Raw genomic sequence first — 26574 nt, 5'->3', positions numbered from 1 at the left:
TACTCTTTCAGTAATAGAGGCAGCATGCTAGCTTTATCCTGTTGACTTTCACGCCTCTAATCGGTCATTTAAAGCCAGCAGGGCCAAGGCCATCTTTCAGGATTACAGCTAATCCTACACGTCCAGTGCAAGAGAGGTTGGATTGAACTTTTCTATTTCTGCCCTGGTCTATAAGGGTGATGCTCTCACTGAAAATAAACTTGAAGTCTTTAAGAAGTGTTTTGGTAGCTGTAGATGTATTCTAGCTAAAATACTCTGTGTAAGTGCTACAAAGTGTCTGGCTGTGTTTTCAGTGAACATGTCATGCCAAACCCCAAAAAGCACTTAATTTACTGAGTGTGCAGTTCCTAGGTACAGAGGCATGTGGATAACAGAATAAAATGTAATGGAATGTTATTAACACTTTCAAAGCAGGACCTGCTGCACTTTCAAGGTCTAGTTCTGTTAGCTGGCAAATATCTTAGAAGGCAATGAATGAACCTTTACATTTTCCTTTGCTGATGGAGGCTGAGGAAATAATTGTTCACTGCCAGCGGGTGTGTCATGGAATAGCCAGCACACTCCATATAAATATGAGAAAAGTGAGTTTGCTGTCTACATTAAAAAAAAAAAACCAACCAAACAACAAAACAAACAAAACTTGCACCTGATCATTCCATTGAAATCCTTCTGTGAGCTTAGTTCCTGCATATAAAACCAATTTTAGGCTTCCTCTGAAAAAGGTCATAATAGGTAATACTGCCACAAATAGTACTAGGTGAAAAGATTATATATTCTTTTTAGTTAATTCTTCATTTGGCAGTTTTGTTGCAGTTTATTGGTCTACCTTAAAACTCTGCATTAACTTGGATATGTTGTAAGCTTTTTTTTTTTTTTTTTTTTTTCCATTCTACTGTGAGTAGCATTTGTTGCTGAGTTTGTAACCTGAAACTATGCTTTTTGCTGAGTGTTTGCTCTGTGGTGTTGTATTTCTGTCTAAAAGGGTTTGGTTTTTTTTCCTCCTTGTTACATTTCCATTTTTGTCCTGTGGTATTCCTCAAGACACTCATTAGCTTATTTTAGTTATTCTTCTGTTCCGTGTGTACACTGTCTAATCAATAACTTTCTTTGCTTGCTGCAGGATTTCTACCTTATTGTGCCTCCAACTTCTGTGATGCTGCATGATGGGATTCTGCCTTGGCTAGTGCTCTGTTGTCTGAATTTGCTGTGTTTCAGATCATTACACTGAGTTTAATTTTGATGTATTTGCATTTTACTCAGTTCTAGTCTTATTCTTTTTCCCTTTATCAGGTAAATTACTCTGTGCAGTGTTACATTTGTACTACTGCTGGAAATACTAAGTAAAGGCCTATAATTGAAGTGCTATTTACAACTACTGACCTCCAGCTCATTTCTGATTTCACTGTGATGTTGACCTTTTATAGATTGCACCGTTGTAAATCTTTGAAGTGATTCTTCTTGTCATCATATTTCTAGTAATTATGATTTGCATTGCATTAACACCTAGAAGCCTCTCCCACCCTACCCTTGTTGCATAAGATGACCTTTTTTTATGCACTAATTCACATACAGGTAACAGAATACAGTTCTTTCTCGAAAGAATTTATCCTGAAATGAAGATGAATACTTGCCTCTATTTCCATACTTTAAATATCATAGTTTGAATTAATGAAATTGCTCATAAAGGAGTATTAGTCCTAGAAACTATTTTCTTCCTTTTCTAACAAAATCAGAGTCTGTTGGACTTCCTTATAGCCTATGTTAAGATAAAGAAATAAAAATAAAGATTGCAGGTATTATTTGAGGGAGGCCATATCTGAGCAAAATTTCCTCGTTTTGTTAAGATGGACACTAACATCGAAGAAAGCAGTGGCTGAATATTTGGCTTATGGTTCCTCGTTGTTCATATTTCCCTTCAATAAGAGCAACACAGAAACAAACTTGCAGCTGATCGTTACCCCAAGCAGGGCTTGACTCCTGGAGTTTCAAGATCACAGTTTTTATTTCTGCTCTGGAAGCTATGCTCTGAAAAAATAATGCCGATGGATATATGCTTGTTGTACACTGTCCCAGCCTATACGAGTGGAAGATGGTTATGAAGTCTGTTCCTAAACTTGCTTAATGAACAAATTTGTCAGGATACTGGTTTCTTTAATGATTGTATGGCTTTAAAGGTCTGTGTAAAAAACCTGGATGTTGACTCTAATGGCAGAGGAATGCTAACAGATAATGGTATCATTGGCATTTCCATAGCAGGTTTCACCCTGATCTCTCATATGTTTTTCTGTGGCCTTCATTTATTTCTTTAAATAAATATAGGTAGCCAGACTGTCAGACTGTCCAGTTCCTCCTGGGTCTTGCTGAACTTTCAGCTACTTCTTGAATTGGTATTTTGCAGATATTGCAGTCCTAACTGTGTTTCTCTTCTAACTGGGAAGTTGTAAGGTACCTGTGAAAAGGCACATCTTTGCTTTGAGCTTCTTCCCATTTATTTTCCTTGGATGCTGTCTTGTTTCTGTGTTGGAAAGCTTCTCTTCTCCCTCTCAGCTTTTCCTAGACAATCTCATGTGCTTGCATTGCATCCTCCTCTTTGTGCTCTAAGTGCAGCAATCCAGCCTCTTTCATTTTATCTTCATATGTGAGTATCCTCATGCCATGATCAGTCTTGCTCAGAGCAGGATTTTTTTTTTTTTTTAAAGAACTACTTTGTATAAATATAAAATCTTTAAGGTATAAAGTATGGATTATTTATTTTTTCCATGGTATACAGAACTGATTGGACAGGTCTGGAATGGCCCAGTTAGTTCTAAACTGAATCTGTTGATGAGCAGAGTAATATTAATATAGGCTGAGAATCCGCTCTTTAGGGAAGTCTTGGGATGTTCTGCATAATATGTAGTATTTGGAGAAGGGTAAACTAATACCTTTTTTTTGGAGATATCAGTGTTTCTCAAATGTCAGTAAATACCTAGTGTCTAGGTAATTTTTCTGAACACGTGGGCATTTTGCTGATTCAATATATACTTTAAGGCTATGGAGAACAAAACAGTAATGAATTTTTCCAGCATTACAGGACCTTGCACAAGTGATATTGGCCACCATTCTTCAGGAAGGAATATGGTGCAGGGGGTTTAAATGATGGCTCTTGGGTGACATACCTCAGTCACTGGCTGAGCACAGACTGAAGGTCTCCTAATTTTGAATCTTGTGATTTAACCATTAACCATTCCTTAAAAAGCATCACTCTGGAAGTGAGGGGATAAAATGCTACTAATATATCAATTCTTATCAAATGACTTTAAACTTATCTTAGCTTTCTTTTCACCAAGGTTTGCTGTAAATCTTTCTTACTAGGGAGTAGCAGGACTTGTGTCCTTGCTAAAAGGAGAAGATTGATTTGCTATATCCATAAGGAACCAGCAGCTTGCTATGAGTATGCAATAATGAATTGGAATATCCCATAGCTTTTATCCCTGTGCAACACTTTGGGAGACCTTAAGGACAGGAGTATGTTACAGAAGTCTATTTGATAGAAACTTATAAACATGTGTCTCCAGCATAACAAATCTTCTGGTATGTGCAATATTCTTATTCTTCAAATACTATAATTGATTGTTCATTGGGCTCAGTCAGCCAAAAGTGGAGAGAAACTTTGTACAGACATCATTAGTTTTTCTCCATTTAAAGATTAATCATGAAGAGCTCTGGCTCTTTAATTCTGTAATTTGTATATTTAATGGGCTGCTGCAGAATCTATGACAGTAATTAGCATAGCCTGAAAACTCATTAATACGCAACAACATGATTAATGCAGCATTAATGCAAACATGACTGAAGTTATTTGGGTTATGTAGTAAGAAGATTAAAGCTAAAATGTCCTGTTTGTTTTACCAGTAGTGGGTATAATGGAGTAGCAAGCAAAATAAGAAAAACCAGGTATCAAATTAGTCATTACAGTGTAAAAGAAATGCTCAGTTCTCATCAAGAGGATTTGGGATTTTGCCTGATAGTTGGTTTGCACAAGAAGCGTTACATATTTCTTCCTTTCATTTGCTCATCATATCCTGTGTTTATGCCTGTTCACCTTTTAGGCTGACTTAACTTTTTGTGTGAGGTACAGTGAGTATTATGTATAAAAAAAAAAAAAAAAATTCTTTGCATTGTGTCATTCTGAGTGAAGAAGTTAGACAACGTCAGAATATGGGGATTTTGTACAGTCTAATTTTAAAAACAATGGATTTTTAGCTTCTCCTGGTTTTAGTATTGTCACAAAAGGGGCTGCTGACCTGCCATTGGACATTCCAGTTACCGTTTGGGAGAAGTTTGGGAAAACGTTTTCTGTGTTTATGTGTGCAAATATATATGTGTGTGTACATATGTATATAGACATGTATAATATGGCTTTTAAGTATATAGTTTAAATTTCTGCTAAAAAATTAAAGGAACTTAAAAGTGAACAGCATTTACTTCATCAAGGAAATTACTAACTCACTGTAAAGTTTGTGATGATGAACTTTGAAAATATTTTCAAACACGTTACAGTAACAGTAAAAGATGGGCCCTGTTCTTGTCCCAAAGACAACAAAAGGTGTTGGAGAGATTTGGGAAGAATACTTTCCAGTTTATTCTCTCAACAAAATCCAGAAATCTAAATGCCATCACAAAACGCAAAGAGCTCCTTGTGTTCAGCAGAGGATCTTCATGAGTGTGTTCAGGAAATGTATCCTGAGTTCCTCCTTTTCCTCCAATTGCAGAAACTGCTTTAAATATGAGTCCATTTTTGTGAAGTCTTCCTTCTTATTTTTTTTAAAAGGTGCGTTTTCTTATAAACAATATGTTTTAAAATGTGATTTAAGTATTGTAATGACATGCAGTATGCAGAATCACTCTCACAGACAATAATGACTAAATACTAATTCAATCGATGTGTACAGTAACTGAGAGTTTTACTTCCCAGCTATTCCTTCCCCATTTAAAAAACAAAATTTGTTTTTTAATTTCTGTGGGAAAATGTACTTTGATTAGGCAAAAGCGTTTGTACACAGTCTTAATGTTAAGTCAATGCATCCTGAAGGGTCTGCTGAGAGCGTAATGCTGTAGTTAAAATATTATATAAAATTTCTATTCATTTTATTTGATGTTCTGCACAAATAAGGGCTTTAGTAAGCATAAAGAAATTTGTTTCTTTGCAACAATTTTCTGTTCATTTGATTGGAATGTGCAGTTATATAATTATTTACAGCATTTCGTATAACTATATAAGTAGAATGGAAATGCATATTGTGTTTGTAGAATTGTACAATTATGGGTAAAATGGCACAGAAAATGTATGTGCTTCACAGATTATGCAAAATTCATTTCTAATAATGCTTTGTGATTTTCCAGATATTAGGCAGGTTGTTTATCTTTTTTTTTTTTTTTTTTTTTTTCCCAATCGTAATGTGCACTGTTTTCCTTTGTAACTTCCTCAGTCCACAAAGAAAATGTCCATAATACGCTCTGGTATCTAATTAATATTCTTTTTAATCTTATGCATATAGGTTGGGATTTGATGTATTTATTACAATTAAATTAACGGTATTCTTGTTGGCCGCATCCAGGTTGGAAATACATTTATGTGGCTGTTCTTGACACTCTTGGACAGATTTGCTCGTGTTTGTTCAATCATATATGTTTCGGTGAATGGACATGGGACTTTTGAGACTTTTAGCAACTTCTATTTACTTAATGAGTCTAATAACATATTTGTTGGCTGTGTTGAGCTGCACTCTGAACATCCAGTTGTAGCAGAAGGTACTTTACAGGTGTTATATCTGAGTGCATGGGACAAAGAGATTAGTTTTAAGTAGGTCACTTTGCTGAAATCTCTCAGCTGTTACTGTAAAAGAAGTCTTCAGTTACCTTGTGGCTCTGCCTACATTCTCCCCTCAAGTTTTCTTCCTCAAAATTTCAAAAAGTCAGAAGACATTTTTTGAGTACTGTGAATGGTTTTGTATTTCAAAATGCTGATTTTTTTTTTTTTTTTAGACTATATTCAATTCAGTTAGATTGGAAAGATGTTTTGCAGGAAGCAAAACCTCTTTAGTTTGGGTGAATAATTTCTCAGTCAAACAAAGTATTTTAAAATTTTCATTTCACAAGAAAAAATGTTTAGCATTAGTCAGAAGTGAATTTTATTGCTGTAATAATTATAAATTATTAGTATATGTTATGCTAATCTGGGAGCTGCTCTAATTATTCATATTTTCTCTCTGACTTCCAACTGCCTCTTCTAAACTCAAAATTATCCCATGTTCTCTGTAAACTTGTTTTAAGCGAAAACCTCAGCCAGCCTCTGAAGAGCACATTCTTGCCTGTTAATACTTTTGTGTGAATCTTGCAAACTGTATTGATTGCACTAGAAGAATCTGAATCCAGATATGAATCTGATTCTGAATTTGAAATGTTGCTGAAGTTACACTTGCTAAATTTACATGAGGGAGGCAAAGAGGTGGTATAAAAATTATTCCGTACGTGTTTTCTGTACCAGACAAAAAATGGGTTCTGACTCATCTGACGTTACAGCAATAGCGTATCTTTTTACTTTTAGTATCAGTCTGCTACTAAAAGGAACTCTCAAAACCGTGTGCACTCGCAGGGTAACACGCTGATATTGCTTCTCAGTTGAATGCCTTTAAAATGCTGGCATTGGTTATTCACATCCTCATCCCTCTACTAACCTGGACCTTTGAAACTAGGGTAAAAGTCTAATCACAATCCACTACAGTGCAAATTGAAACTATGCGGACCCTGACAGAAGGGTAGTCTGGCCTAACACACTTTGGGATACTTTAAAACTTTACTAATATTAGTAATTAATTGTACTTTTGTTACTGTGTATTCTTCTTTCTGTCTTTTATGTTCACAGTATGCAATGCTTGCATTATGTTTTGTACTATGACATTATAATTAAAGAAATTCAATTACAGAAATTGAAGAAATTTATTTATAATTAAAGGAATCCTGATAGCTTCTCCAATTGCAGCTATAATTTGAAATGGAATTAAAGATTTTATTTGAAAGATGTACATTAATGTTTAATTTGTAGTAGAATTTCCTGTTGTGTTTCACCCCAGAAATGATAACAACTCCTTGTGAACCGATCATTTTTGTCATGTGAACAGGCCTGTTAGGTGAATTATTGAGTTGCAATTCAAGATTCAGTTGATCAAAGTACATTCCTACCATGCCCCACGGGTCGTCGTGTTTTCCATCCAAGATTTAGCAGCTTCAGTATGGTTAAAAGATGTGGTTTCTGTGTATCACATGTTACAGAGGTAATTCTAAATGACATTATTTATGTTTTTATTTATTTGATGTGTTTAGTATTGAAGTTAAGGCTTTAGACATGTGTACTGAAGTAGCAGACACCAGTCTTGGAGAAACTTTCTTGCAAAATCTTTGCCCTACCCCCCAAAAAATCACAACCAAACAAAAAGGGGAACATTTTTTTTGGTGATCTGATGTGGTTTTCAATTTCTGTCAAACTTTTCAGATTTTCAAAGGAAAGCTTTCGATCCATTTTCAGTGCTCAGTGTCAGTAAGGCAGAAAAATTACATACTGTTACAAGTCCGAATGGGATTTCTGGCTGTTTTGTTTTGACCGTGAAGTCCAAACTGGACTTTAGAAATCTTTTCAGTCTGTGAAAAATATTAATTTCACAAGTATTTATCATCCAGTAAAAATATTATCTATGAGGCAGAAGTTTGCTACATATTTGGTTTCTCCATTGCACTTGCTTCTAGAAATACAAGAAAATAGTAATATTGAGGTATGAAAGTGCTTATTTAGAACTAGCTCTTATGAACTTCCTTTCCTCCTAAGAAACTCCAGAGACACCTGAGCTGAAAGGGGCAGAGCCCTTTTCTGCATTACATGATAAGCAACAAATGAATGTAGAAGAATTTGCTGTATGGGCTGTGATTGAAAATAATGTTCCTGACTCATCGATACTTTATTTGAAGCTGTGGCAGGTCTGCAGGCAGGAAATAAGATTTGTAAGCCTCTTCAATATGTAAAGAAAGCAAGCTCCTGCATAACATTTGAAAACTTTTAGAATTACTGCAGTATTACCATTGTGGACCATTTGTGTTTTCTCACATAACATTATAAAATGATGGTGGTTTTGCAGGAGCTCAATTATTTTGTTTGTGTTTATCCTTCTGAATTATGTGTGAGGAGGGATCCTCTGGTCTTCAGAAATGTCTTTTGGCAGCTTGATTAAAAATACTGGCAGGTTGTTAAATTAATTGTGCTCTCCACTTCTGGGATTAGATTCTTTAAGTATGGACATGAAGTTTGTTTTTCACTTGCTGGGTGTTACCCATGTATGACTGCTTTTTGCAGGTATTTTAGTAGCATGACTGATTTTCATTGGCTTGAGAATATATTTCATATCTGTAAGTGCATCATGTGATTTACATGAAAACATGATTAGGAAATGGGGTCAAAGGATATTTCTTACGGGTATAGTAATCAATAAGCATGATCTAGTATGAATGCACATCAGAATTATGATTTTTAATTTTTTTGAAATATAGATGCTGTCTACAAGAAAATCTTTTGTCACTTGTAGAGGAATGAAGCTGGATTAATTAGCATTGATAATATACAGCTGTGGGTTGGCTTCAGGGGCGGCGGGTTGGCCGATGTAGACAAGTTGCAGCTGTGGGTGGTTCTGTTCAGTGGTCGGGGCAGCCAAGGAAGAAAGAACGTGTGTGTGTGCGTGCTCGCCCACCCTGGGTGAGGAGGGACAAGGAGAAGGCAGCAGAAGGGCTGGCATGAGGAGTATGTTGGTGTGTGATAGTAAAAGACCTTGTTGCAGCCGGTAGTTTGGAGAGTGCTGCAACAAATTGGTGCCCCGTGTGAGGCCCTTCAGATTATGAGACTGAGTGTAACGAGCGGTGACAGCGGCGATGGCTGTGCTGGGGGACACTTGAAGTTTTGAACAGTGACAGCGGTGCCCAACGTAGCAGAGACAGGCGGGGATAGCCTGCAATCCAGATCACGTTGAGATAGGTGGGAAGAGCCTGGGGATTTGGATCAGACACTGGTAAAGGTGAGCCGTTGGGATCAAAGAGAAGGAAGCCTGACTGCCGTGGAGTTAAGAGACTGAGGGTTACGGGCGATAGCGGCAGAGTACACGGCCAGACGCGGCAGCAGCCCACAGTGGCAGCAGGTCCAGAGCGGGTCTGGCCAGACGGCGGTGATGGCTGTGCTGGGGGAAGGTGCCACAGGCAGCTCCCACTGTTGCTGCTGCTGCTCAGCCTGATGGTATACTTGCCGGTGCATATGTGCTCGTTGGAAGTGTTCCTAGTCGTAGAAGAAATGAGCGACCACAAGAATGTTGAGAAGCTTGTTGGGACACGGAGTAATGTATTAGTGCTGTATTCTAGATCTGCTGTTGAAAGCTCATTCAGGTTACTGTCCAGTGTGACCCAGGAGGTGAAAGGACGACATACTATAAGCTCATTAGAACTTCCCTCTGAAGAAAACAAAATCCCAGATTTCAAGAAAGCAGATGAGAAGGTGATCACCTTGCAGAAGCTGAAAAGCCCAAGACAAAATTGAAGAAGAGATATGTGTATGAGTTCAGGGACAAATTGTCTGGACTGTATGAGAAGTTTTATTTGTGAAAAAGTTGTGATGATTGTTAAATACATAAGGCGTGAAATGTTAAGAAAAAAAAGGTTCAGGGACAAGTTGTTCAGACTGTATGAAAAGTTTATTTGTAAAAAGATTGTGATGACTGTTAAAAACATAAGGTATGAAATGTTAAGAAATAAAAAAAAAGGGGGGGGAATTGTAGAGGAATGAAGCTGGGTTAATTAACATTGATAATATACAGCTGTGGGCTGGCTTCAGGGGTGGCAGGTTGGCTGATTTAGACAAGGTGCAGCTGTGGCTGGTTAAGTGGTTGAGAGCCAGTGAAGAGAGAGCAGCCAAGGAAGAGAAGGAGAGAGGCGGAAGAAGCAAAGAGAAGGGAGAGAATGTGTGCCCTGGATGAGGAGAAGGCAGCAGAGGGACTGGCATGAAGAGTATGTTGGTGTGAGATGGTAAAAGACCTTTTTGCAGCTGGCTAGTTTGGAGAGTGCTGTGACAGTCACTTTCTGTTTTCTGCCTGACTTAGGATAGTGGAAAAGCATGTGAAAAGACTGAATAGTTTGATGGAGTTGGGTGAAACCCAGTAACTTTGCTCTGTAAAAAGAATTTTAGGCAGGAATGTCGAGGAGGTGTATGGTATAGGTAGATGTTGCTATTGCTGCGTTTTCATTTCCCTTTGCAAAAAGTGAGTACAGTATAAGCATAGCTCCACCAGAGACTCGGTCTGTGATATTTGGGTTTGCACATTAGAAAAGTTGGGCCAAATTTGGGATATGGTTTTAGAACTTACCTGTTTTTATAAGGTGGTGTTCCGGGGGATAGCTTGAAAGAAAGGCCTTATAGTTGTGAAAGGTTGGTGGTTATCAGAAACCTGTTTATTATTAAACTACTTAAACCTGCTTGCTTATTATTATACTTCTTGAAACTGGATACATAGTTTATTAATTGTTTCATTAATGAGTCCTTCAATAGTTACTCAGTAAGTTTATACTTTTATATAAACATGCTGGGCAACAATATTCCAATATTTATTATGTGTTTAATGACCTTGTTTTGATGTTTGTGGTAAAGAGTAATGCAAAAAACTTTTTTTTTTCCTTGTATATAATTTGAATGATAATTCATGTGCTGAGACAATATTTTATCAGAAACCAAACGGAGGACTATTGATAATGATCTGGAAAGTTCTTAATTAAGCTTAGTTCATCCATTATTCCTTGCGATATTTCCAATTTTTGTTAAAACTTGTTCTTTCCCATGTTTTCTTTGTGCACTGAGATATATGTATTTATGAAAGGATATACATATAAATAAATACATATCTATCTTGTGGAACCAAAACTCCACTATTTCTTTCATGCAGGAATCTCATTCCTACTTTGCCAATAGAAATGTTAAGTGATAAGTGAAAATCTGCATGTAAATCATCAACTATTACAATAGTATGCTAATATCTGAATTACATTTTTCTTAAGAAGTTACTAAACAGCGTAAGTCACAATTACATACCTTTTTTCAACAGGTGAGTAAGGGCTCTGACATCACAGAACTTTCTCTCAAGGACTGACTTGGTCTGGATTAGTAAAATTTCTCCTGCAATGACTAGCAAGGGTTCGGGGGAACAAAACTTCTGTGATTTTGGTTTGCCATGTTACTGCTGTTTTTAAAACAACTGTTTGTTTATGATTTTTGTTAGAATGCATAAGAATCACTTTTGGCATTAACCATCTACTTGCTTTTCTAACCAGGTATTAAAGTGAAGTTTAGAACCCAGGAACCTGATGGTTTGATTTTTTTCTCTGCATCACCTGGGAATCAGGAGGAATACATTGCACTTCAACTGAGGAGCGGGCGTCCTTACTTTCTTTTTGACCCACAGGTACAAAAAAAGATGGGATCCTATAAAAATAGCTTATATTATTTATTTCAGTACTGTACATATTTAACTTTTATTTATTTATTTATTTGGCACAAGCTAATTTGCTTCTCATAACCCTTCGTTAAGTGGAGATTTTAGGGAAAGACACTGAAACACTAAAGCTTTGCTCATTTTTTTGTTGCATTTGCCACAATTCAGGACTTTATTTTTGCATTTTTATGGGTTGGGTTTTTTTTTGTCAGTACCACCAAACACTACTACAGTTTTAAGTACCAAGATCTCAAAAATGGGCGGAACTAGTATTTCAACTTAGGAAATAAAGGTTATATATTTTTAGTCAATTGCTTTGAAACCTCGCATTTTAGAGACTTTGTCTTTTCTTACTGTAATCAGTGTGTTGCCATTAATGTCATACATCTAGTCTCTCGCTTCTAGTAATCATGACTGTAGCAAAAACATAAATAATGAGGGAAATATCAAATTGATTCCACAAAATTAAAAATAAGGTCATATTCCTTGTGTTTCTCCTTGGGTATATGCTGTTTTCTCTGCACCCCAAAACTGGATCTCCTCATGGAATAAAAAAAACATTACAGACTTGCTTGTATTTCATAAATATGCAGGGAACTGCAAGTAATTATCGGATTTTCTAACGATATCGGCAAAATGTGGTATCATATTTATCCATATATCTGCATCCTTTTCGTAAGGTTACTACTGCTGCCTCAACTGCTGCTGGAAGGTCTGCTTGCTGTGTCAGCCAGATCTTCTGTCACAATTCGGCGTCTAATTATGTGATTGGTGTTGTGTCTACTGCTTCGGGGGGTTGAACAGAAATGCTTAGCAGGATAAAACAGTGGGGCTTCAGAGATTTGATGACCCGTTGCAAACCTTTGCTTCCTGAGCGCTGCTATGGTCCAGGCACTGGTGCGCTGTGACGTGCGGAGGTGTTGTGCAGCAGCAAAGATCCTCTTCAGCTCTGGAGAATCTGTTAGAGGAGGCACGATGCTGTGCAGAGGCTACTGTGCATGTGATAGCTATGCTATAAAACATTAAATCTGTTTTAGACCCCAAGATGTAAATTTCTGTTATTTCCACGGTATTTACACAAAGGCTTTATCTTCTTTTCCTTGTTGTAAACTGAATCAGTGTGTACTCCAATTTTTTGGGACCATGCTTAACGCTGTTGTTAATGTTGCTGTCACCCACATTTTAATAGGTACTAGTTCTGTTTTTATCTTACACTTACACCTTCACTTAACTGAAAAGGAATTTTTATTACTTCTGTGAAATCTTTCTAGGTGTAATGGTTTATTTTTTTTGGGGGGAGGGGGTTGTTTTAATGGGAGTGGATATCTTTCAACTAGCATTTTAGTGCTTTAAATAGTATTCCTAGCTCTCCTCGGAGGTTTGCTCCTTCTGAAGTAGCTTCACATCAGCTAGGTTGGACTCATTCCCTAGAAGACGATGCATTTGTGTTGCATTTGTTGGGATTCACAGTAGTTGGAGGATGTGGAGGAAGGGGGATGGATGGGAGAGTAGCTGATTTGGGGCTTTTTTTGGTTGGTTGGTTTTACATTCCCTTCCCACCCATCCCACCATCCCCCCCCCCGCCTCTTTTTTCCCCCTGTCTCTTAACTGTAAAAAATGCAGGTCTCATCCATGTTCAGTGCCTAGAGCTTCTCCGTTCAGCTAATATTTTCAATAGTTACTACCTTGATTTGTAACAAATTGCTAGTTTCTAAATGTATCGTTTATTTCTTTCATTTGAATCTCGCAACTCTGTCTCATGCTGGTTTTTAGGATCATCACTTCCATGTTGTGTCCTCTTCCTGTAAAGTCTAAAATAGCCTATGTTACTGCTTCAGTGACTGTTTATAGAAAAAAAATAAATCTATCATTCAAGGCATTCAGGAATAGTGTAGGTCTTAACATTTGATTTACTATCTTGAAAGCTAATGCTTTCTTATTTCTCATTAATAATGTGGAAGAGATTCGTGTCCATTCTCATATTCAGAAGTAGGGTACTGTGGCCTACTTTAATATATTTCTGGTAGTGTTCTTTTAAAAAAACTTATCTGTGAAAATTTGGTTATCAAAATTTTTCAGTCTTCTGTATTCTTAATATGCTGTGCTACTTTACTATATTTACCTTTGTTTCTGGTTTTTGTGTTGTTTTTTTTCCTTTTTCTTTTTGCCATCATTTGCTATTGCTGTTCTATAACGTCAGGTGTCATATTCTGCAGCAGCATTTCTTAATCCTTCATTTGTGCGTTACAGTTTGTGTTAGTGTGCAAATGCTTTAATTACTACTTATTGACATAACGTGGTTTGTTAGCCAGGTTATATGCATTGTTTTCTCCAATTATCCTTGTGGCATATATGATAAGCATTTATGGCTCTGCCTTTGTGCTCTTCTCTAAAAATTGCAGAAGTTCATTTTGATGACAATTGTGTGTCTGCTGCTTTTTATCTATAGCAGTGTGGTGCCATATACTGTGTGCCCTTCCAGTTGTGTCCTGTCATAGGCTAATCATTTTTACCCTTAGTCCCTTTCAGGATTCTGGTATGTATCTTTGCTTGTGATCAGTATCAAGTTTTCTCTTTGTTATATCTGCTCTGGGGATAGTCTTGCCAAGTCTCCTTCATGGGAAGTCTTCAGCAGCCTAACTTCTTCCTTCTCCAAGTGTTAATTACAAATCCTTTTCTTCCTGTCCATTCATACTTTTCTCAATGTGATGTGCACCACCATTCATTTAGCTATTGTCTGACCATCTCTTTTGTCTCCCTTTTGTGTTGTCTAGTTGCTCTTTTTGCCTTCCTAATTGTTTTAATGTCATTCTTCGGACGTTTCTACTCATGGTCCAGGAAGCATGAGGTTTTTTTCCTAACAGATGTCTTTCTCAGTCTTGTCTGCATAATCAAATTGTTCCATAGGCCTTCCTCCAAACTCAGTGTGCCTGCAAGCCTTCAACTGTCTGTGGATTTTCTTCTCATCATAATGCCTTTACATCCGCCCCTAAATCACACAATCAACCCTAGCTAAATTTGTAGTTATCTTTCAGTGGCCACAGGTCATTTATTCTATCTTTTTCCCAGGGAAGCACTGAATATTTTATACAAAGTGAAATCACTAACAGTGGAAATTCAAGGCCAATCTGGAGAACCTTTTTCCTTAGTAATTAGGACAGTCTGTGGATAGAGTATTGGGATTCTTCTCACAATATGGAGGGAACTGAATTCGACTCTGCCATTTTAAAAGATGATCCATTTGCTAAATTTTACAGTAAAAAGAGAGGAACACCAGATACTTTTGTTGTTGCCTGTGGTTTGTGTAGAAGCTGAAGTAGTAGGCACAGTCTGAGGGTGACTGTTACTCCCAGGGGAAAAAAAAAAAAAAAAAAAGAGGACGACTGAGAACACCTAGCTGTGAATCCCAACTATACCTTGCTGCTTGGCATTGGCAGAACTTCAGTACTTGTTCACCTTTGCTGTGGAAGGAGTTTGGGCATTAAAAACTTGACTGGGAGAAGTACAGTTACATTTAGTCTTTGGCACCTAGACAGTATCTTTGAAGATCCGTGTTTGTGATGTTTCTATGTATTTTTGTGAATGTAAACATCAGCATGAATAGCCATAGATAATGGTATTTATTTAGTTATTACTGCCTGTGGGCTACTAAAAATTAAGACTTGTTGTATGGCTTGGCAGACTAATCCAGATTTGGTTCCCTGTGTGTGATTTCCAAAATGTATAACAAGCCATTTCACAACAGGATATTTGAATGTGATTGCGTAGTCACTCAGATGGTTCTGGATAAAGCATCGTACAGAGCCCTCTGATGTAGTGTATCCGGTACCCTGAATATTGGTTTTTGTTTGTTTTTTCTTTTTCCCCTGAAATTAAGCACAGGTTAGCACATATAGTTGTGTGGTCCCAGACTGAGCTGGTTACAAAGAAGTGTGGTTTCTGGTGTGTAAAACTGTTAATGCTCTAGACTGTTGCCAAACATAATATGAAGAACCACTTATTCAGGCACCTGATCTTTAGAATGCAGCATCGTTTGTAACAATTTTAACGCTAACTAAGTACACTTTGATGAGACAGCATTTAATAAAATGCTCATTAATTTCATCATTAGCAAGGGTATGCTAAGAAGTAAGCCAGTTTCTTATGTCACGCCCAATTAGCATCCCATGCTAGTAATCCCATTAGTATTGTTGAATTCACTAATGGAAAAACTAATGGGCATGCTACCAGGGCACATTAATTGGGCATGACACCAGTTCTGGTTTTAATTATTAAACTACGGTAATGAAATGTGTGTTTGTAAAATATTAAAATGTTGAAATAGGAGAGAAGACAATAAAAAATAGTATATGAAAAAGTGCACATTAGTATGTAAGGATATATAACTTTGTATTGTTATCGTGGGACAGAGGACTGCTGTACAGAGTGCCTCAGTAACAAGATGTTGGCTGAGTGGAGTAGGAAACATGCTGTAAACATTTATTAGGGATTTTTTTTTGTAATCAGGTTCATATGTACGTATCATATATATTTTCATACCTAGCAGGCACAATGGCAGTCTGCAATTCAAAATGTACTGTGAAATGTACACTGTGACTGTAATTCTGTATGCTGACAAGCAATTTCTAAGTGATGCACATTACTAAAGGTAGAATACTAAATTTTAACAAGAGGGTTTTAGTATTAATCACAATAGGTGGTTGTTTTTGTCAACAGGTTTTCTTCATATGCATAACTCTAAAGGTCCTTGAGCCAGAAAGTACTAGAAGATCTGGGAAAAACCCCAAAATTCTGAACTATCTGTTTTGCTACTGCAAAGTAACAAGATAGACCCCCAAATTATAAGGAAACTTTTATTTTTCTTTTTTACATGTTTTTTTTGAAATTATTTTTTTGAAGCCTGTCTTAAGCTGTAAAGTAACTGCAGATGTTGCGGTTCTTTAATATTACGTAGTGGCTATGCAAAGAAATGTTTTTCCATTCATATGCCTGATACATAGGACAACTCTATTCTGTGAATTCAGCAGAATAACTTCGAGTTTCCAGATGGTTTAAGTACAATATAAAATCTTGATACAATATTACAGGAATTATTGGGAAATTAGAAGATTATTTGGATATAGATCTCGTGAAAATTCTTGAAATACATTAATTTTTATTGCATCATTATAAGAATGTATGAGATATTTTGGTTGTTTACAGTCTTGAGACCTGGTTTGACAACTGCATCTGTTACGTTCCTCTTACTGAGTAATTCAGAAAAGGTTTTTCTGTTTTTTGTCATGGATGTCTCTAAATTCCACCCCCTCATAATTTTTTTTAACAAAACCAGGTAAAAATTCTAGTTAAACTTCAAAACGCTTTTACAGACATCCCTTGGACAGTGCAAACATCTTCAATAACTACCTTGTTTTGTTTGTTGTTTTTTTTTTTCTTTTTTGTAAATCTCTTGGTATGACCTTTTCCTTCCTAAGTGTATTATACTCTCACCTAAAAATTCAAGTCCTCTTGATACGACGTTAACAGAGACAGAACATATACACTGTCCTACAAATACACCTAATTTTTTTTGGGTCTCTTCCTGTAGGTAGGTGCTGCACTCAGCAATCCTGATACACAGTTGCTTTCTGCAGATGGAATATTGAATCATGGCCATAAACTTCAAACCCACAGCAATTCATGAAGTAGTTAAACAGAGACTTAATTAATACATAAGTAAAAAAAAACAAAACCCAAAATCTGAGTGACATGACCCTCAATAATTTCTGCCTCATCCTTGTCTTTATCAGGGGAACTACATAAGGTTTTCTATTTTTAATTGAAACTGAACTGGATCCTTGATCTCTCATTTATTACTTGAGAAGGTTAATTTAGTGGGGAAATCAGTCCTAAACATCTTTCAGTATTCTAAAAGAAGTTAAATAGAGGACTTCTGTCTTTTTTTTTTTTGTGTTGTGTACCATGGTGTGTTATAAACAGTAAGGTATAATTCTAAATCTTACCATCATAACATTCTAAGTCAGATTCTTCTGTTAATAAAAGGGATCTGCTGTAGCAGTCACTCCGACTAATGATGGTGGGAAGGAGTACAATGATAACAGTTGGCACCAAATAATTGCTACACGGATTCAAGCACTGGGCAACATCACAGTGGATGGTCGGTACACAGGTAATAACTTCAGTTCCATTTTGCTTTATTATTTTGGTATCACTCAGGGTATTGCTCACTTGCTTACTTTTCAACTACCTTTATTCATCCACACAGCAATAAATCACTCAATTTTCTGACAAAATCACTACTGTTTTGTCTGTGCATCTGAGGGGTCTGTCTGCTGTGAATCTTTGATAATACTAAGTGGGAGGAGTTTGTCTTTTTGTGCTTGTGAATCTATGGTTGTGTTGATATTCTTCTGTAAAACAGAGCTGTAAATATTTCCTGGATATGTATGGAAAAGTATTAGGATATTCTATTACATTAGCAGCTTTTATCAAACACTGATATTCTGTTATTGGATTGAAAATTCTTGAAAGCATTGAACGCAAGCGTAATAACCTATTTTGTCCAGGTTCCTCCTTAGCTACTAGTGGCAGCACCATTATCGGAGAGAACACCGGAGTTTTTGTTGGAGGACTTCCACAGGGTTATACTATCGTAAGAAAGGATGTAGGTGAGTGTGACTGTGATATAACGAATCCTATACAGCGGCACTGACTTAACTGCTTTTCCAGTGCTGTAGGCTGTATTGACATTGTGTCAGAAACATAAGGACATTACTTAATTTGCATAATTATTTACATAGTTGTTTTAATCGAAAATAAGTCTGTTTCTCGAATTTTACCTTTCAGAATAGATTGCAACATTTATATAGCTGATTTCATCAGCAGTAAAACAGTGTATGAGGTCTGTGTACATTGTAATGAATTTTATGCAAAGAACTGGTATGCATGTGGGACTTACGGGTATGTTTTACGTTATAGATTCCCAAATTTATTTTCCAAAATGCACATACAAATTGTTTTTATTAGTTTAAACACAGGGTTGTGCATCCCACCTGCATGCAGGGATACAACACTGACCTTTTTTGGTGCGAGTTTGTATTCTTCAGGGATTGTTGCATTGAACTCCGTGGTCTATGGATATATCTGTATTCTACAGTTGTATTTATGTGGAGCTGGATTGTAGCTGGCTTCCAGAAGAATCAATAAACATATGTTTTCATATATGAACTTGATATATATGCTGAGTGTTTATTCTGCCATCAGGGAACCCCACCTGCAGAGGGGTGACTGCATAAAAAAACAGTATACAACCAGCTGTTCTCACTGGATTCATATCCAGGCTCTTGTTTTTTTCATATTAACTGAAAAGCAAAATTGTTTACGTTTGTGTTTCCACCATGGGTAAGGATGTGAAATCTAGTTGATGAGTTGATGTGAGGGACACTAGAGCCCAATTCCCTCTTTCCTTCTCTGTCACTTTACTAAAACCAGAAATATGTGCGTTATTGTTTTGTTTAAAGAGGGTAAACCTGAAAAAAATTCCTTGGAATCTTCATGGAGTAGATTTATGCTGTTGATTTGAAAGTATCTGTATGCAAAATCTCGAAGACTTTAATGATTTCTAGCTACGTAGCAGCAGCTACTTTCTTTAGTCACTAGACCCATTCAGAAATCTTGACTTGGCTGGGAGACCAACTTTATGAAGTGACTGATGGCTGGTTATCAATACACACATGGACGTATATGATAGGGTGATCATGTATAAAACATAAATTAATCCCTGTGTTTGGTTGTAGGTGATTGGCTTAAAAAACTTTTATTTTTTTACAGGGATGAAGATGATTGTCCAGAAAGGATTTGTGGGGTGTCTCAGTGAGATATTTTTGAAAAAATTACATACTCCCTATGAAAACTGGGAATCTTTGAACTGGCAGGATGCTGAAGAGCAAAACAACGTCTATCATATTTGGGAAGGATGCCCCATTGTCCTCTCTGAAGGAGCACATTTTCTTGGCAAAGGTAGTTTGCTGTACTACTGCACTAGCCAAGTATGTTCTCGAGATATAAAAGATGATTGCATCAAAAGTACTGCAGTGACCTGCTTTTCAAAGCAGTTTTAGTTATATAAGATTAATCTTAAATGGTTTAAAATTTGGTTTCTGGGTTTACAGAAGACTATCGCATGAAAGAGGAATTGCATGCACAGACAGGTAGTGCTGTTGTAACTGTATGCAGATTTGATATGCACGTGAAAGGTGAAGTTTCACTTTTGAAGAGACACAGATGCCTATAATGTATCAAAAATATGGCTGGTAGCAACATTTAGGACATTGCACCAGTCTGGTTTGATGCAGTACGTTATAGATACTGTCCTTTACAAATGTGTGAACAATAAAGTGGTAAACGTTAATCTTGAAACCCAAGTGTTTCATGTCAGAGTAGGCACTAGCACCTAGAATTTTGCTTTTAGTTTCTTGAACCTATTTATTTATACATTTGGTTAACTTATGCATGTATTCACTTTCTTTCAAGGGTTCCTGGAACTGCATTCAAGTGTTTTCAGTGGTGGGCTGGAATTTGAGATCTCGTTCAAATTTAGGACAGATCAACTGAATGGATTGCTTTTGTTTGTTTACAATAAAGATGGCCCAGATTATCTTGCAGTAAGTTCAGAAATACAAATAATTCTGTTAAGATTTGACCTGTGAGTTTTGTCTACTAAGATATGTCCAGCTCTTAATGAAATTTCAAACCAGAAGTTGTTTTTGTGGTTTACTTGTTTGAAATGCTGGGCATGTCAAAGTGTAAGGGGAGCCAGAAGACTCCAGCTAGTACTCAGAAGAAGTTATCTGTGTTATTTATATCATAAATAAGAAAGCTATCAATATATGAAAAGCAGATTTATTCTTTTTGCTGAATTAAAAATGATTAGAAAGGAGAATAAAAGATTTATATTAAAAGCTTTTGCTTCATTCCTGGGAAAGTATAGAGTCACCCAATTTCCCAGTTCTTGTATTAGAACAAAATTAGTAAAATTGTAAATCAGAAAGTTTGTGACGGAAATTGTCCTGTATCCTAGTAAGCCTTTCTCTTTAATGTATATATATGTTTTTATAATCAGTTTGATTTCTTCATTTTGATTTGAAACATACAGATGGAAATTAGTGGTCCAGCTTAAGCCCATCTCATCCCTGTCGCTTTTCCCAACACTGTAGAGGAAGCTGCACAAATCCTGTATTAGGCAAATTTGACAGATAATGCCTATGAACATTCAGTTTGGTGTCTTAAGTAAGACTGGTTTATGCCCAGAAGTATTTGTGCTTCCATCTTTTCAAATATTTTATTTAAGGTTCAATGTGTTAGTAGTAGTTTTTAATTTTTTTTTAAATTAGTTACATGGCTCTGGATTTTCATGTTTTTCTTCCCCCGAGAATTCTGAATGTATTTAGACTGGTCACCATTGCTTAGTGGGTCAAACTATAGTTACTAGCACCAACTAGTAGTTATTACAGAGGATTACATTGTAAGTAATATCTCTTCAGTTGGTCCAAGAAGCAATGATTTACATTGAGAGTTTTGATTGTTACTCTATATGACCCTATCTGCCCTTTCTGCATTTTTATTAGATTTCATTCATTTATTTATTAATATAGAGCTGTTTTGCTAATGGCTGTCATGTCACAGCCTGTTTTATTGCATGGCATTATATCTAATGTCCCTTTTCTTTTAAACTTCTGACCTAAAACATGTAAATATATTTTTCTCCTATTCAGGTCAGCTATAACTTACTCTGTATTTACTTTTTATATTCCTGACTTCTCCAGCACATCATTTTTTCCTAGGTTTTGAATTCTGCTAGACCTGATAGTTTCCTCTTTTTCAAGCAGCCCTAGTTAAAAAAATTGAGCTCCAATAACAAGTCTTGCTAATTACATGTTATTACTTCAGTTTTACCCTCAAGTAATGACCAAAATCATGAAGCTAGTAGCATAAGATCCTATGCATACCCTGCTGTCCCGTCCTGAAAAGACTTGTGTGTAATTCACAGTTCAGGTGCACTATTTACATGAACAGTATTCACAGGGACAAGCATGGGGTTTGGGTTCTTCTGGAGATTCTTTCAGTGTATGATCTTTTTTTCCTTTCTCTTGCTCTGCGAAAGACTGACAGAAATATGAGAAAACAGATTCTGACTGTAAAGGAGGAAGGGAACTTAACTAAATTGAAATGGAGTCAAAAAGCATGAAGTAGTTAAACAAAACACTTTCCTTCTCTAGTCATACTTCCAGAATTTTAGCAGTTTTATATTTATATAGTTTTTAGCACTGAAAACTGTGATTAGATTTTTTTCTTAACATCTGACCTAAGTTAAGTAAATTTTTTTTATCTCACTTTATTCCTGACCTCAACATTTCCATAGCCTTAAGATGAGGAATTTTAGAGAGGATGGGTATACACATGCTTTTCCAGCCCTCACAGCTTTGTGTTCTGCACAAACATAATGATGACAGAAGGTTTTTCCGTACACTTGAGCTCACAAAAAAAGGTTAATAGAAAGTGAAAATGAGGTGTGTAGCATGTTGCGCATGAGCTATGATGCCTTTGTTAGGAGCTTTGGTCAGGAGACACTTCAACTGCAAAACAGATTAGAAGCTATACTGCTTGTCCTGAGTGCCGTTGTAAGACTATATTCCCTGACCCTTCCCTTTGCATAGGTCACAGCTCTCTTATTAGCTTTATAGTTTTGGAATGGTTATAGCAAGACACACGGCTGGCCTGCCACCAAACAGCTGAAGACTGTCTTGTCTTCTGCCCAAGACAAAATTATGACCTAGAAAGGTGCTGTGTGTAAAGGTCACTTCTTCCATGCCCTGAAAATTAACTCAAGCCAGAGAGGTCAATCTGATTCTCTTTGGATCCAGGCATAATAATTATGAGCAAACTGTGACCAGGTAAACTAGCATGAAGCACTAGCTCTCACTCTGGCACGTGTTTCCTCATGAGTCTGTGACTGAAAGAAGGTACTGTGACTGCTGATAGAATCTGCATTACTGATTTTGATGCTGAGCTCTTAAAAGCGCAGCGAAAGCCCAAGCACTGTTAATCTTATGTGCAACACTGGCACCAGCTCCACAACATTGTAGCTGATGATTTGCTTCTGCAAAGCTACAAAGAAAGAAGTCCTGCAGGAACTTTTTTTTTTTTTTTTTTTTTTTTTTTTTTTTTTTTTTTTGCGAAAGAATCACACTGTTGAATAGCTGCATGAAGTAAAATAACCAGCATCCAAGATGAAAGCATTAGCTGTGATGGAACTAAGGAGGGGTGTGAAATGAGTGTTTTGAGAACTCAAATTGGAAATCTTTTTTTATTAGCAAAGAAGTGACTAGTACTCATGTGGGACTTGTGAAGGTGATATTCCTGTTGGTCACTAGTGATTTCTCTCTGGTGTCAGGAAGAGATTCTGATTCCCTTTCCATTAAAGAGTGACTGATTCTGAGTAGGCTATTCAGGGGTCTGTTTTGGGCCTCTGCTCTCTGTCTGGCAGGTCTGGACAGGGCCAGTACCAGTACAGAACATCTCTTTAACCTCATTGATTTAACCTTGAAACTGGAAAGAATGGATCAACATCAACACCACGTACTTTTTCTTTCAAAGGGCTCACAGACTGACTGTCATTGCCAAGTTCTTTTGAAGTCTGTTGCTTATCCCTGCTTGTATTCCTGAATCTCAGAAAGACTTCCCAGTTCAAAGGACATGAAGCCATAATTACTCTTCCAGATTGTGGCTAAGCTTTGGCTTTCCTAATTCCAACCTGATAGGCTCAGGTATATCAAAATAAGAATTGTGTGCAGAGGGAATAGTATTAATAAAATATTGCAGTGGTGCTTAATATTTTTAGCCCGTATTCTGAAAAGCAAGTTTGCTTTTAAGCATTAAACTGAGAACCTGCTCAGGTTTAGAGCTGTGATACAATGCTCTTGTTCTGTTGAGAGGTGGTAACTGAGATGTCTGGCGGAATAAGATGATCTTCATGCGTTTTTGTTTTAAAGTAATAATATATTTTCCAAAGACAGATTAACAATCAAGCTCATTAAGTGGTCCTAGAATTTTATCTGAAGGAAACAATTTATCTGTTGTTTTTCTCAGCCTATGCTCAATACCAGAGAGAATGATAGATCTATGCAGGACTTCAGTTTGTTTTCTTTTTTTTTTTTTAACTTCACCATGTAGAACAGTTCAAAGTGAACAGTGGTCCTCTATCTTTAGCTGCACTTGGGCATTCTAAATGTCAGTTTAGGTCGACGCAAAAAGCACAAGCATTATTCACTGCCTGCTCTAAGACTATGCCAAGATGAGCAAATTGGAAGAGGGATGTGCTGAGTAGTGACCCTCTGTCAAACACCATGCCCTCTCTCCAGTTTCCACATCTGGCAGACTTGCTGGCATATTACTGTAGTCATGTAGCTGAATGCTTTCTTCACACCAACACAGTGTGCTCCATATTAATTCTCATCAGTGAAGGAGAATGGTGACTTGTCCAGTGGACTGCTTTTTCAAGCTATACTCGTCAGCATTGATGCTATGATCAGTCCTTCACTTGGATTGTAGAGTCCTTAGCTATGAAGGTCTCTGAACTCCTGGAAATGGGAAAAAGTATGGACCCATTCTGGCACAGGACCTGTATTGCCTGTGACATCTCAACCGTTGAGTTCTTTCTTCACTTGGGGTACTTGTTAAGGAAATCTAATCCAATTACAAATACTGTAATGTTATCCGTAACCTAAAAACGTCAGTTTGTCTACACTGGTGATAAGTATTTATGTTAAATCTGTAGGGTTTATTTAACTTAATAAGATTTTGGCATGGGAACAGTAATGCCTTTTTTTTGAACGTATCCATATTTTTCAACTACCCGTTCATCACCTATGCGTTATGTGTCCATATTTTTCAACTACCGGTTCAACACCTATATGTTTAGTGCTTTATACATGTCAATTTACAGCCTCAGCCCACTGGTGTTCCATTCAGCTAGCATAAAGAGTCTTGTAGTAAAGCATTTGGAAACTTCTGCAGTGAAAAATTTAAGTAAAATTTGTTTCTATTAGAGAATTGGTAAATTAATCTCAAAAAGCACATACAAAACCAATTATGTTTTTACAAGATTTAGAAGAATAAGAACAAAATGTATGAATGTAAGAATCAATGTATGCTGGAAAAAACTGAAATTGAGTTCACCAGCCAATTAAAAAGACCTTAATCAAGTCTGACATTTCATTTCCTTATTATCTTGTTACATTCCTTTAAAAAATGAGTTGATAGATAAAATAATGTTTTCTCATTCTCAAAAAAAGCAAAACAGTCCCGATTCACTGTCTTTTTTATTTAGTTACATTAGTGCCAGTCAGTTGTCAAAAAAAAACAGATTATATTTTCCTACATTCCTACGCACTATATTTTGCATGTTTTGTGTAAACAATTTTATTGTAATTTCTGCTATCCTGAACATAAACATTCATTGTTCTTTGATCTTGTTTGTTGACTCCCTTGATGATTTTTGTAAAATAACTGTCTGTTGTTGCTGCGTATGCGATGTCTTTTTCAAAATCTTTTTTTCTTGTTTAAAATATATAGATTGAAGTGAAAAGTGGAATATTAAACATCTTTTTAAAAACGGGCATTGTCTTTACACAAGTGGATCTCTGGATAGGACTGTCTTATTGTGATGGAAAGTGGAACGAAGTCACTGTGAATAAGGAGGGCTCTGTAGTTTCAGCAAGTATGAATGAACTGAGAGAGCAGATGCTTGAACCCCGTGTTCGGGAGCTGAAAGTAAACTCACCCGTCTACATAGGAGGAATCCCACCTGAGGTTCAGAATTTTTGTAAAGAGTTGGGCTTAGAACAAGGTAAGATGACACCAAGAGGAAGATATATTTTTTCAAAAACTGGTGTAATGTACAAGGTGGACATTTTCCTGATGATAGTGTAAATTCATGAATATGTAACGTGATTTTTTTTTTTTTTTTCCTCCCACCCATTGCTTCTTTAGCTGCCAGTTATTCCTACCCATCTAGCTTTACTTAGTCCTGGTTCCTCTGTAATGCTATAAAAATTCTTCCAACCCATTGATATCTGAAGCAATCTAACTAATAGGAGAGGAATGGGAGAGTAGCAAATAGTCATCTGAGATGCCCAAACAGAAGATCTCAAATCTTCAGAGAAAGCCAATTTAGATAAATTTGTTTTGTGTTATCTATTTGTGATCTGCAGATCTGGAATACAAAACCAGTAGAAGACTGTAAACATAGCTTAAATCACTGTAAGGAGGCTAGATGCTGCCACATGGAAGAATAGTTGAAAGTTTATTAGCCCTTTTTTAGGTGGTACTGATTCTGGTCTAAAAATTTGAGTATAAACCCGTGAATTTGGATTTTGGCTGTTACTGTGATGTTTTCCATGTTATCAGAAGAAGGGGAAGCGGTCATGTTTTTAGCTATCACTGTGATCCTTCTGTTCTGGTCAAAATTCTAGGGAAAAGAGAGGAGCATTAATTACAGCCTGATACTAGTGGCCTCCACAAAGGGATCTACTGTATGACATGTGAGGTGTCTGTTAGCTCTGTTTACAGTTTGGGTATGTTTTTTCATTATTTACAAATCTATTCATCAGTCATGGTGTATTTTTCAGATACTGTGGGCAAATAAGTAGCTGTCAGGAAGTGATTAGTGGGGAGTAAGTGGCGTTGAATGCATGAACTCACGTTGAATGCATGCATTCAAGTAAGCTCTGAAGAGCTGCACTGAAGCCTTGTGATTTCACAGCTTCAGTACTGTGGAATAGTTTGCATCAAATCCATGCACTGGCATTGACAGATAGCTCTAAAATATAGTTTTAAGTATTCTTCCAGCTGTAGGTATCGCATATATTATAATCTTCCTCCAGGTCTGGGTGCATAATATTTATGGCCCGAAAGAGCTAGCCGGTGGTACTGTGTCAGTGTTGCCTAGTAGCAGATGGTACAG

At 36.7% G+C, this 26574-nt stretch overlaps 1 protein-coding gene across 1 annotated transcript in view; it reads left to right on the top strand.

Annotated features, from left to right (window-relative positions):
• The window catches only part of USH2A (usherin), a 397508-nt gene that overhangs the window by 136737 nt on the left and 234197 nt on the right, over positions 1-26574 (top strand). The window contains exons 21-26 of the mRNA XM_080408501.1: positions 11392-11522; positions 17595-17721; positions 18119-18220; positions 19383-19571; positions 20085-20215; positions 25185-25458. Coding sequence (XP_080264627.1) covers positions 11392-11522; positions 17595-17721; positions 18119-18220; positions 19383-19571; positions 20085-20215; positions 25185-25458 — 954 coding nt within the window. The remainder of the gene's footprint in view (positions 1-11391; positions 11523-17594; positions 17722-18118; positions 18221-19382; positions 19572-20084; positions 20216-25184; positions 25459-26574) is intronic.

Source organism: Falco punctatus (genome assembly GCF_963210335.1).
Source record: "Falco punctatus genome assembly, chromosome: 12".
In the NCBI taxonomy this organism is placed as follows: Eukaryota; Metazoa; Chordata; class Aves; order Falconiformes; family Falconidae; genus Falco; species Falco punctatus.
This window is presented reverse-complemented; position numbering and strand designations above follow the sequence as displayed.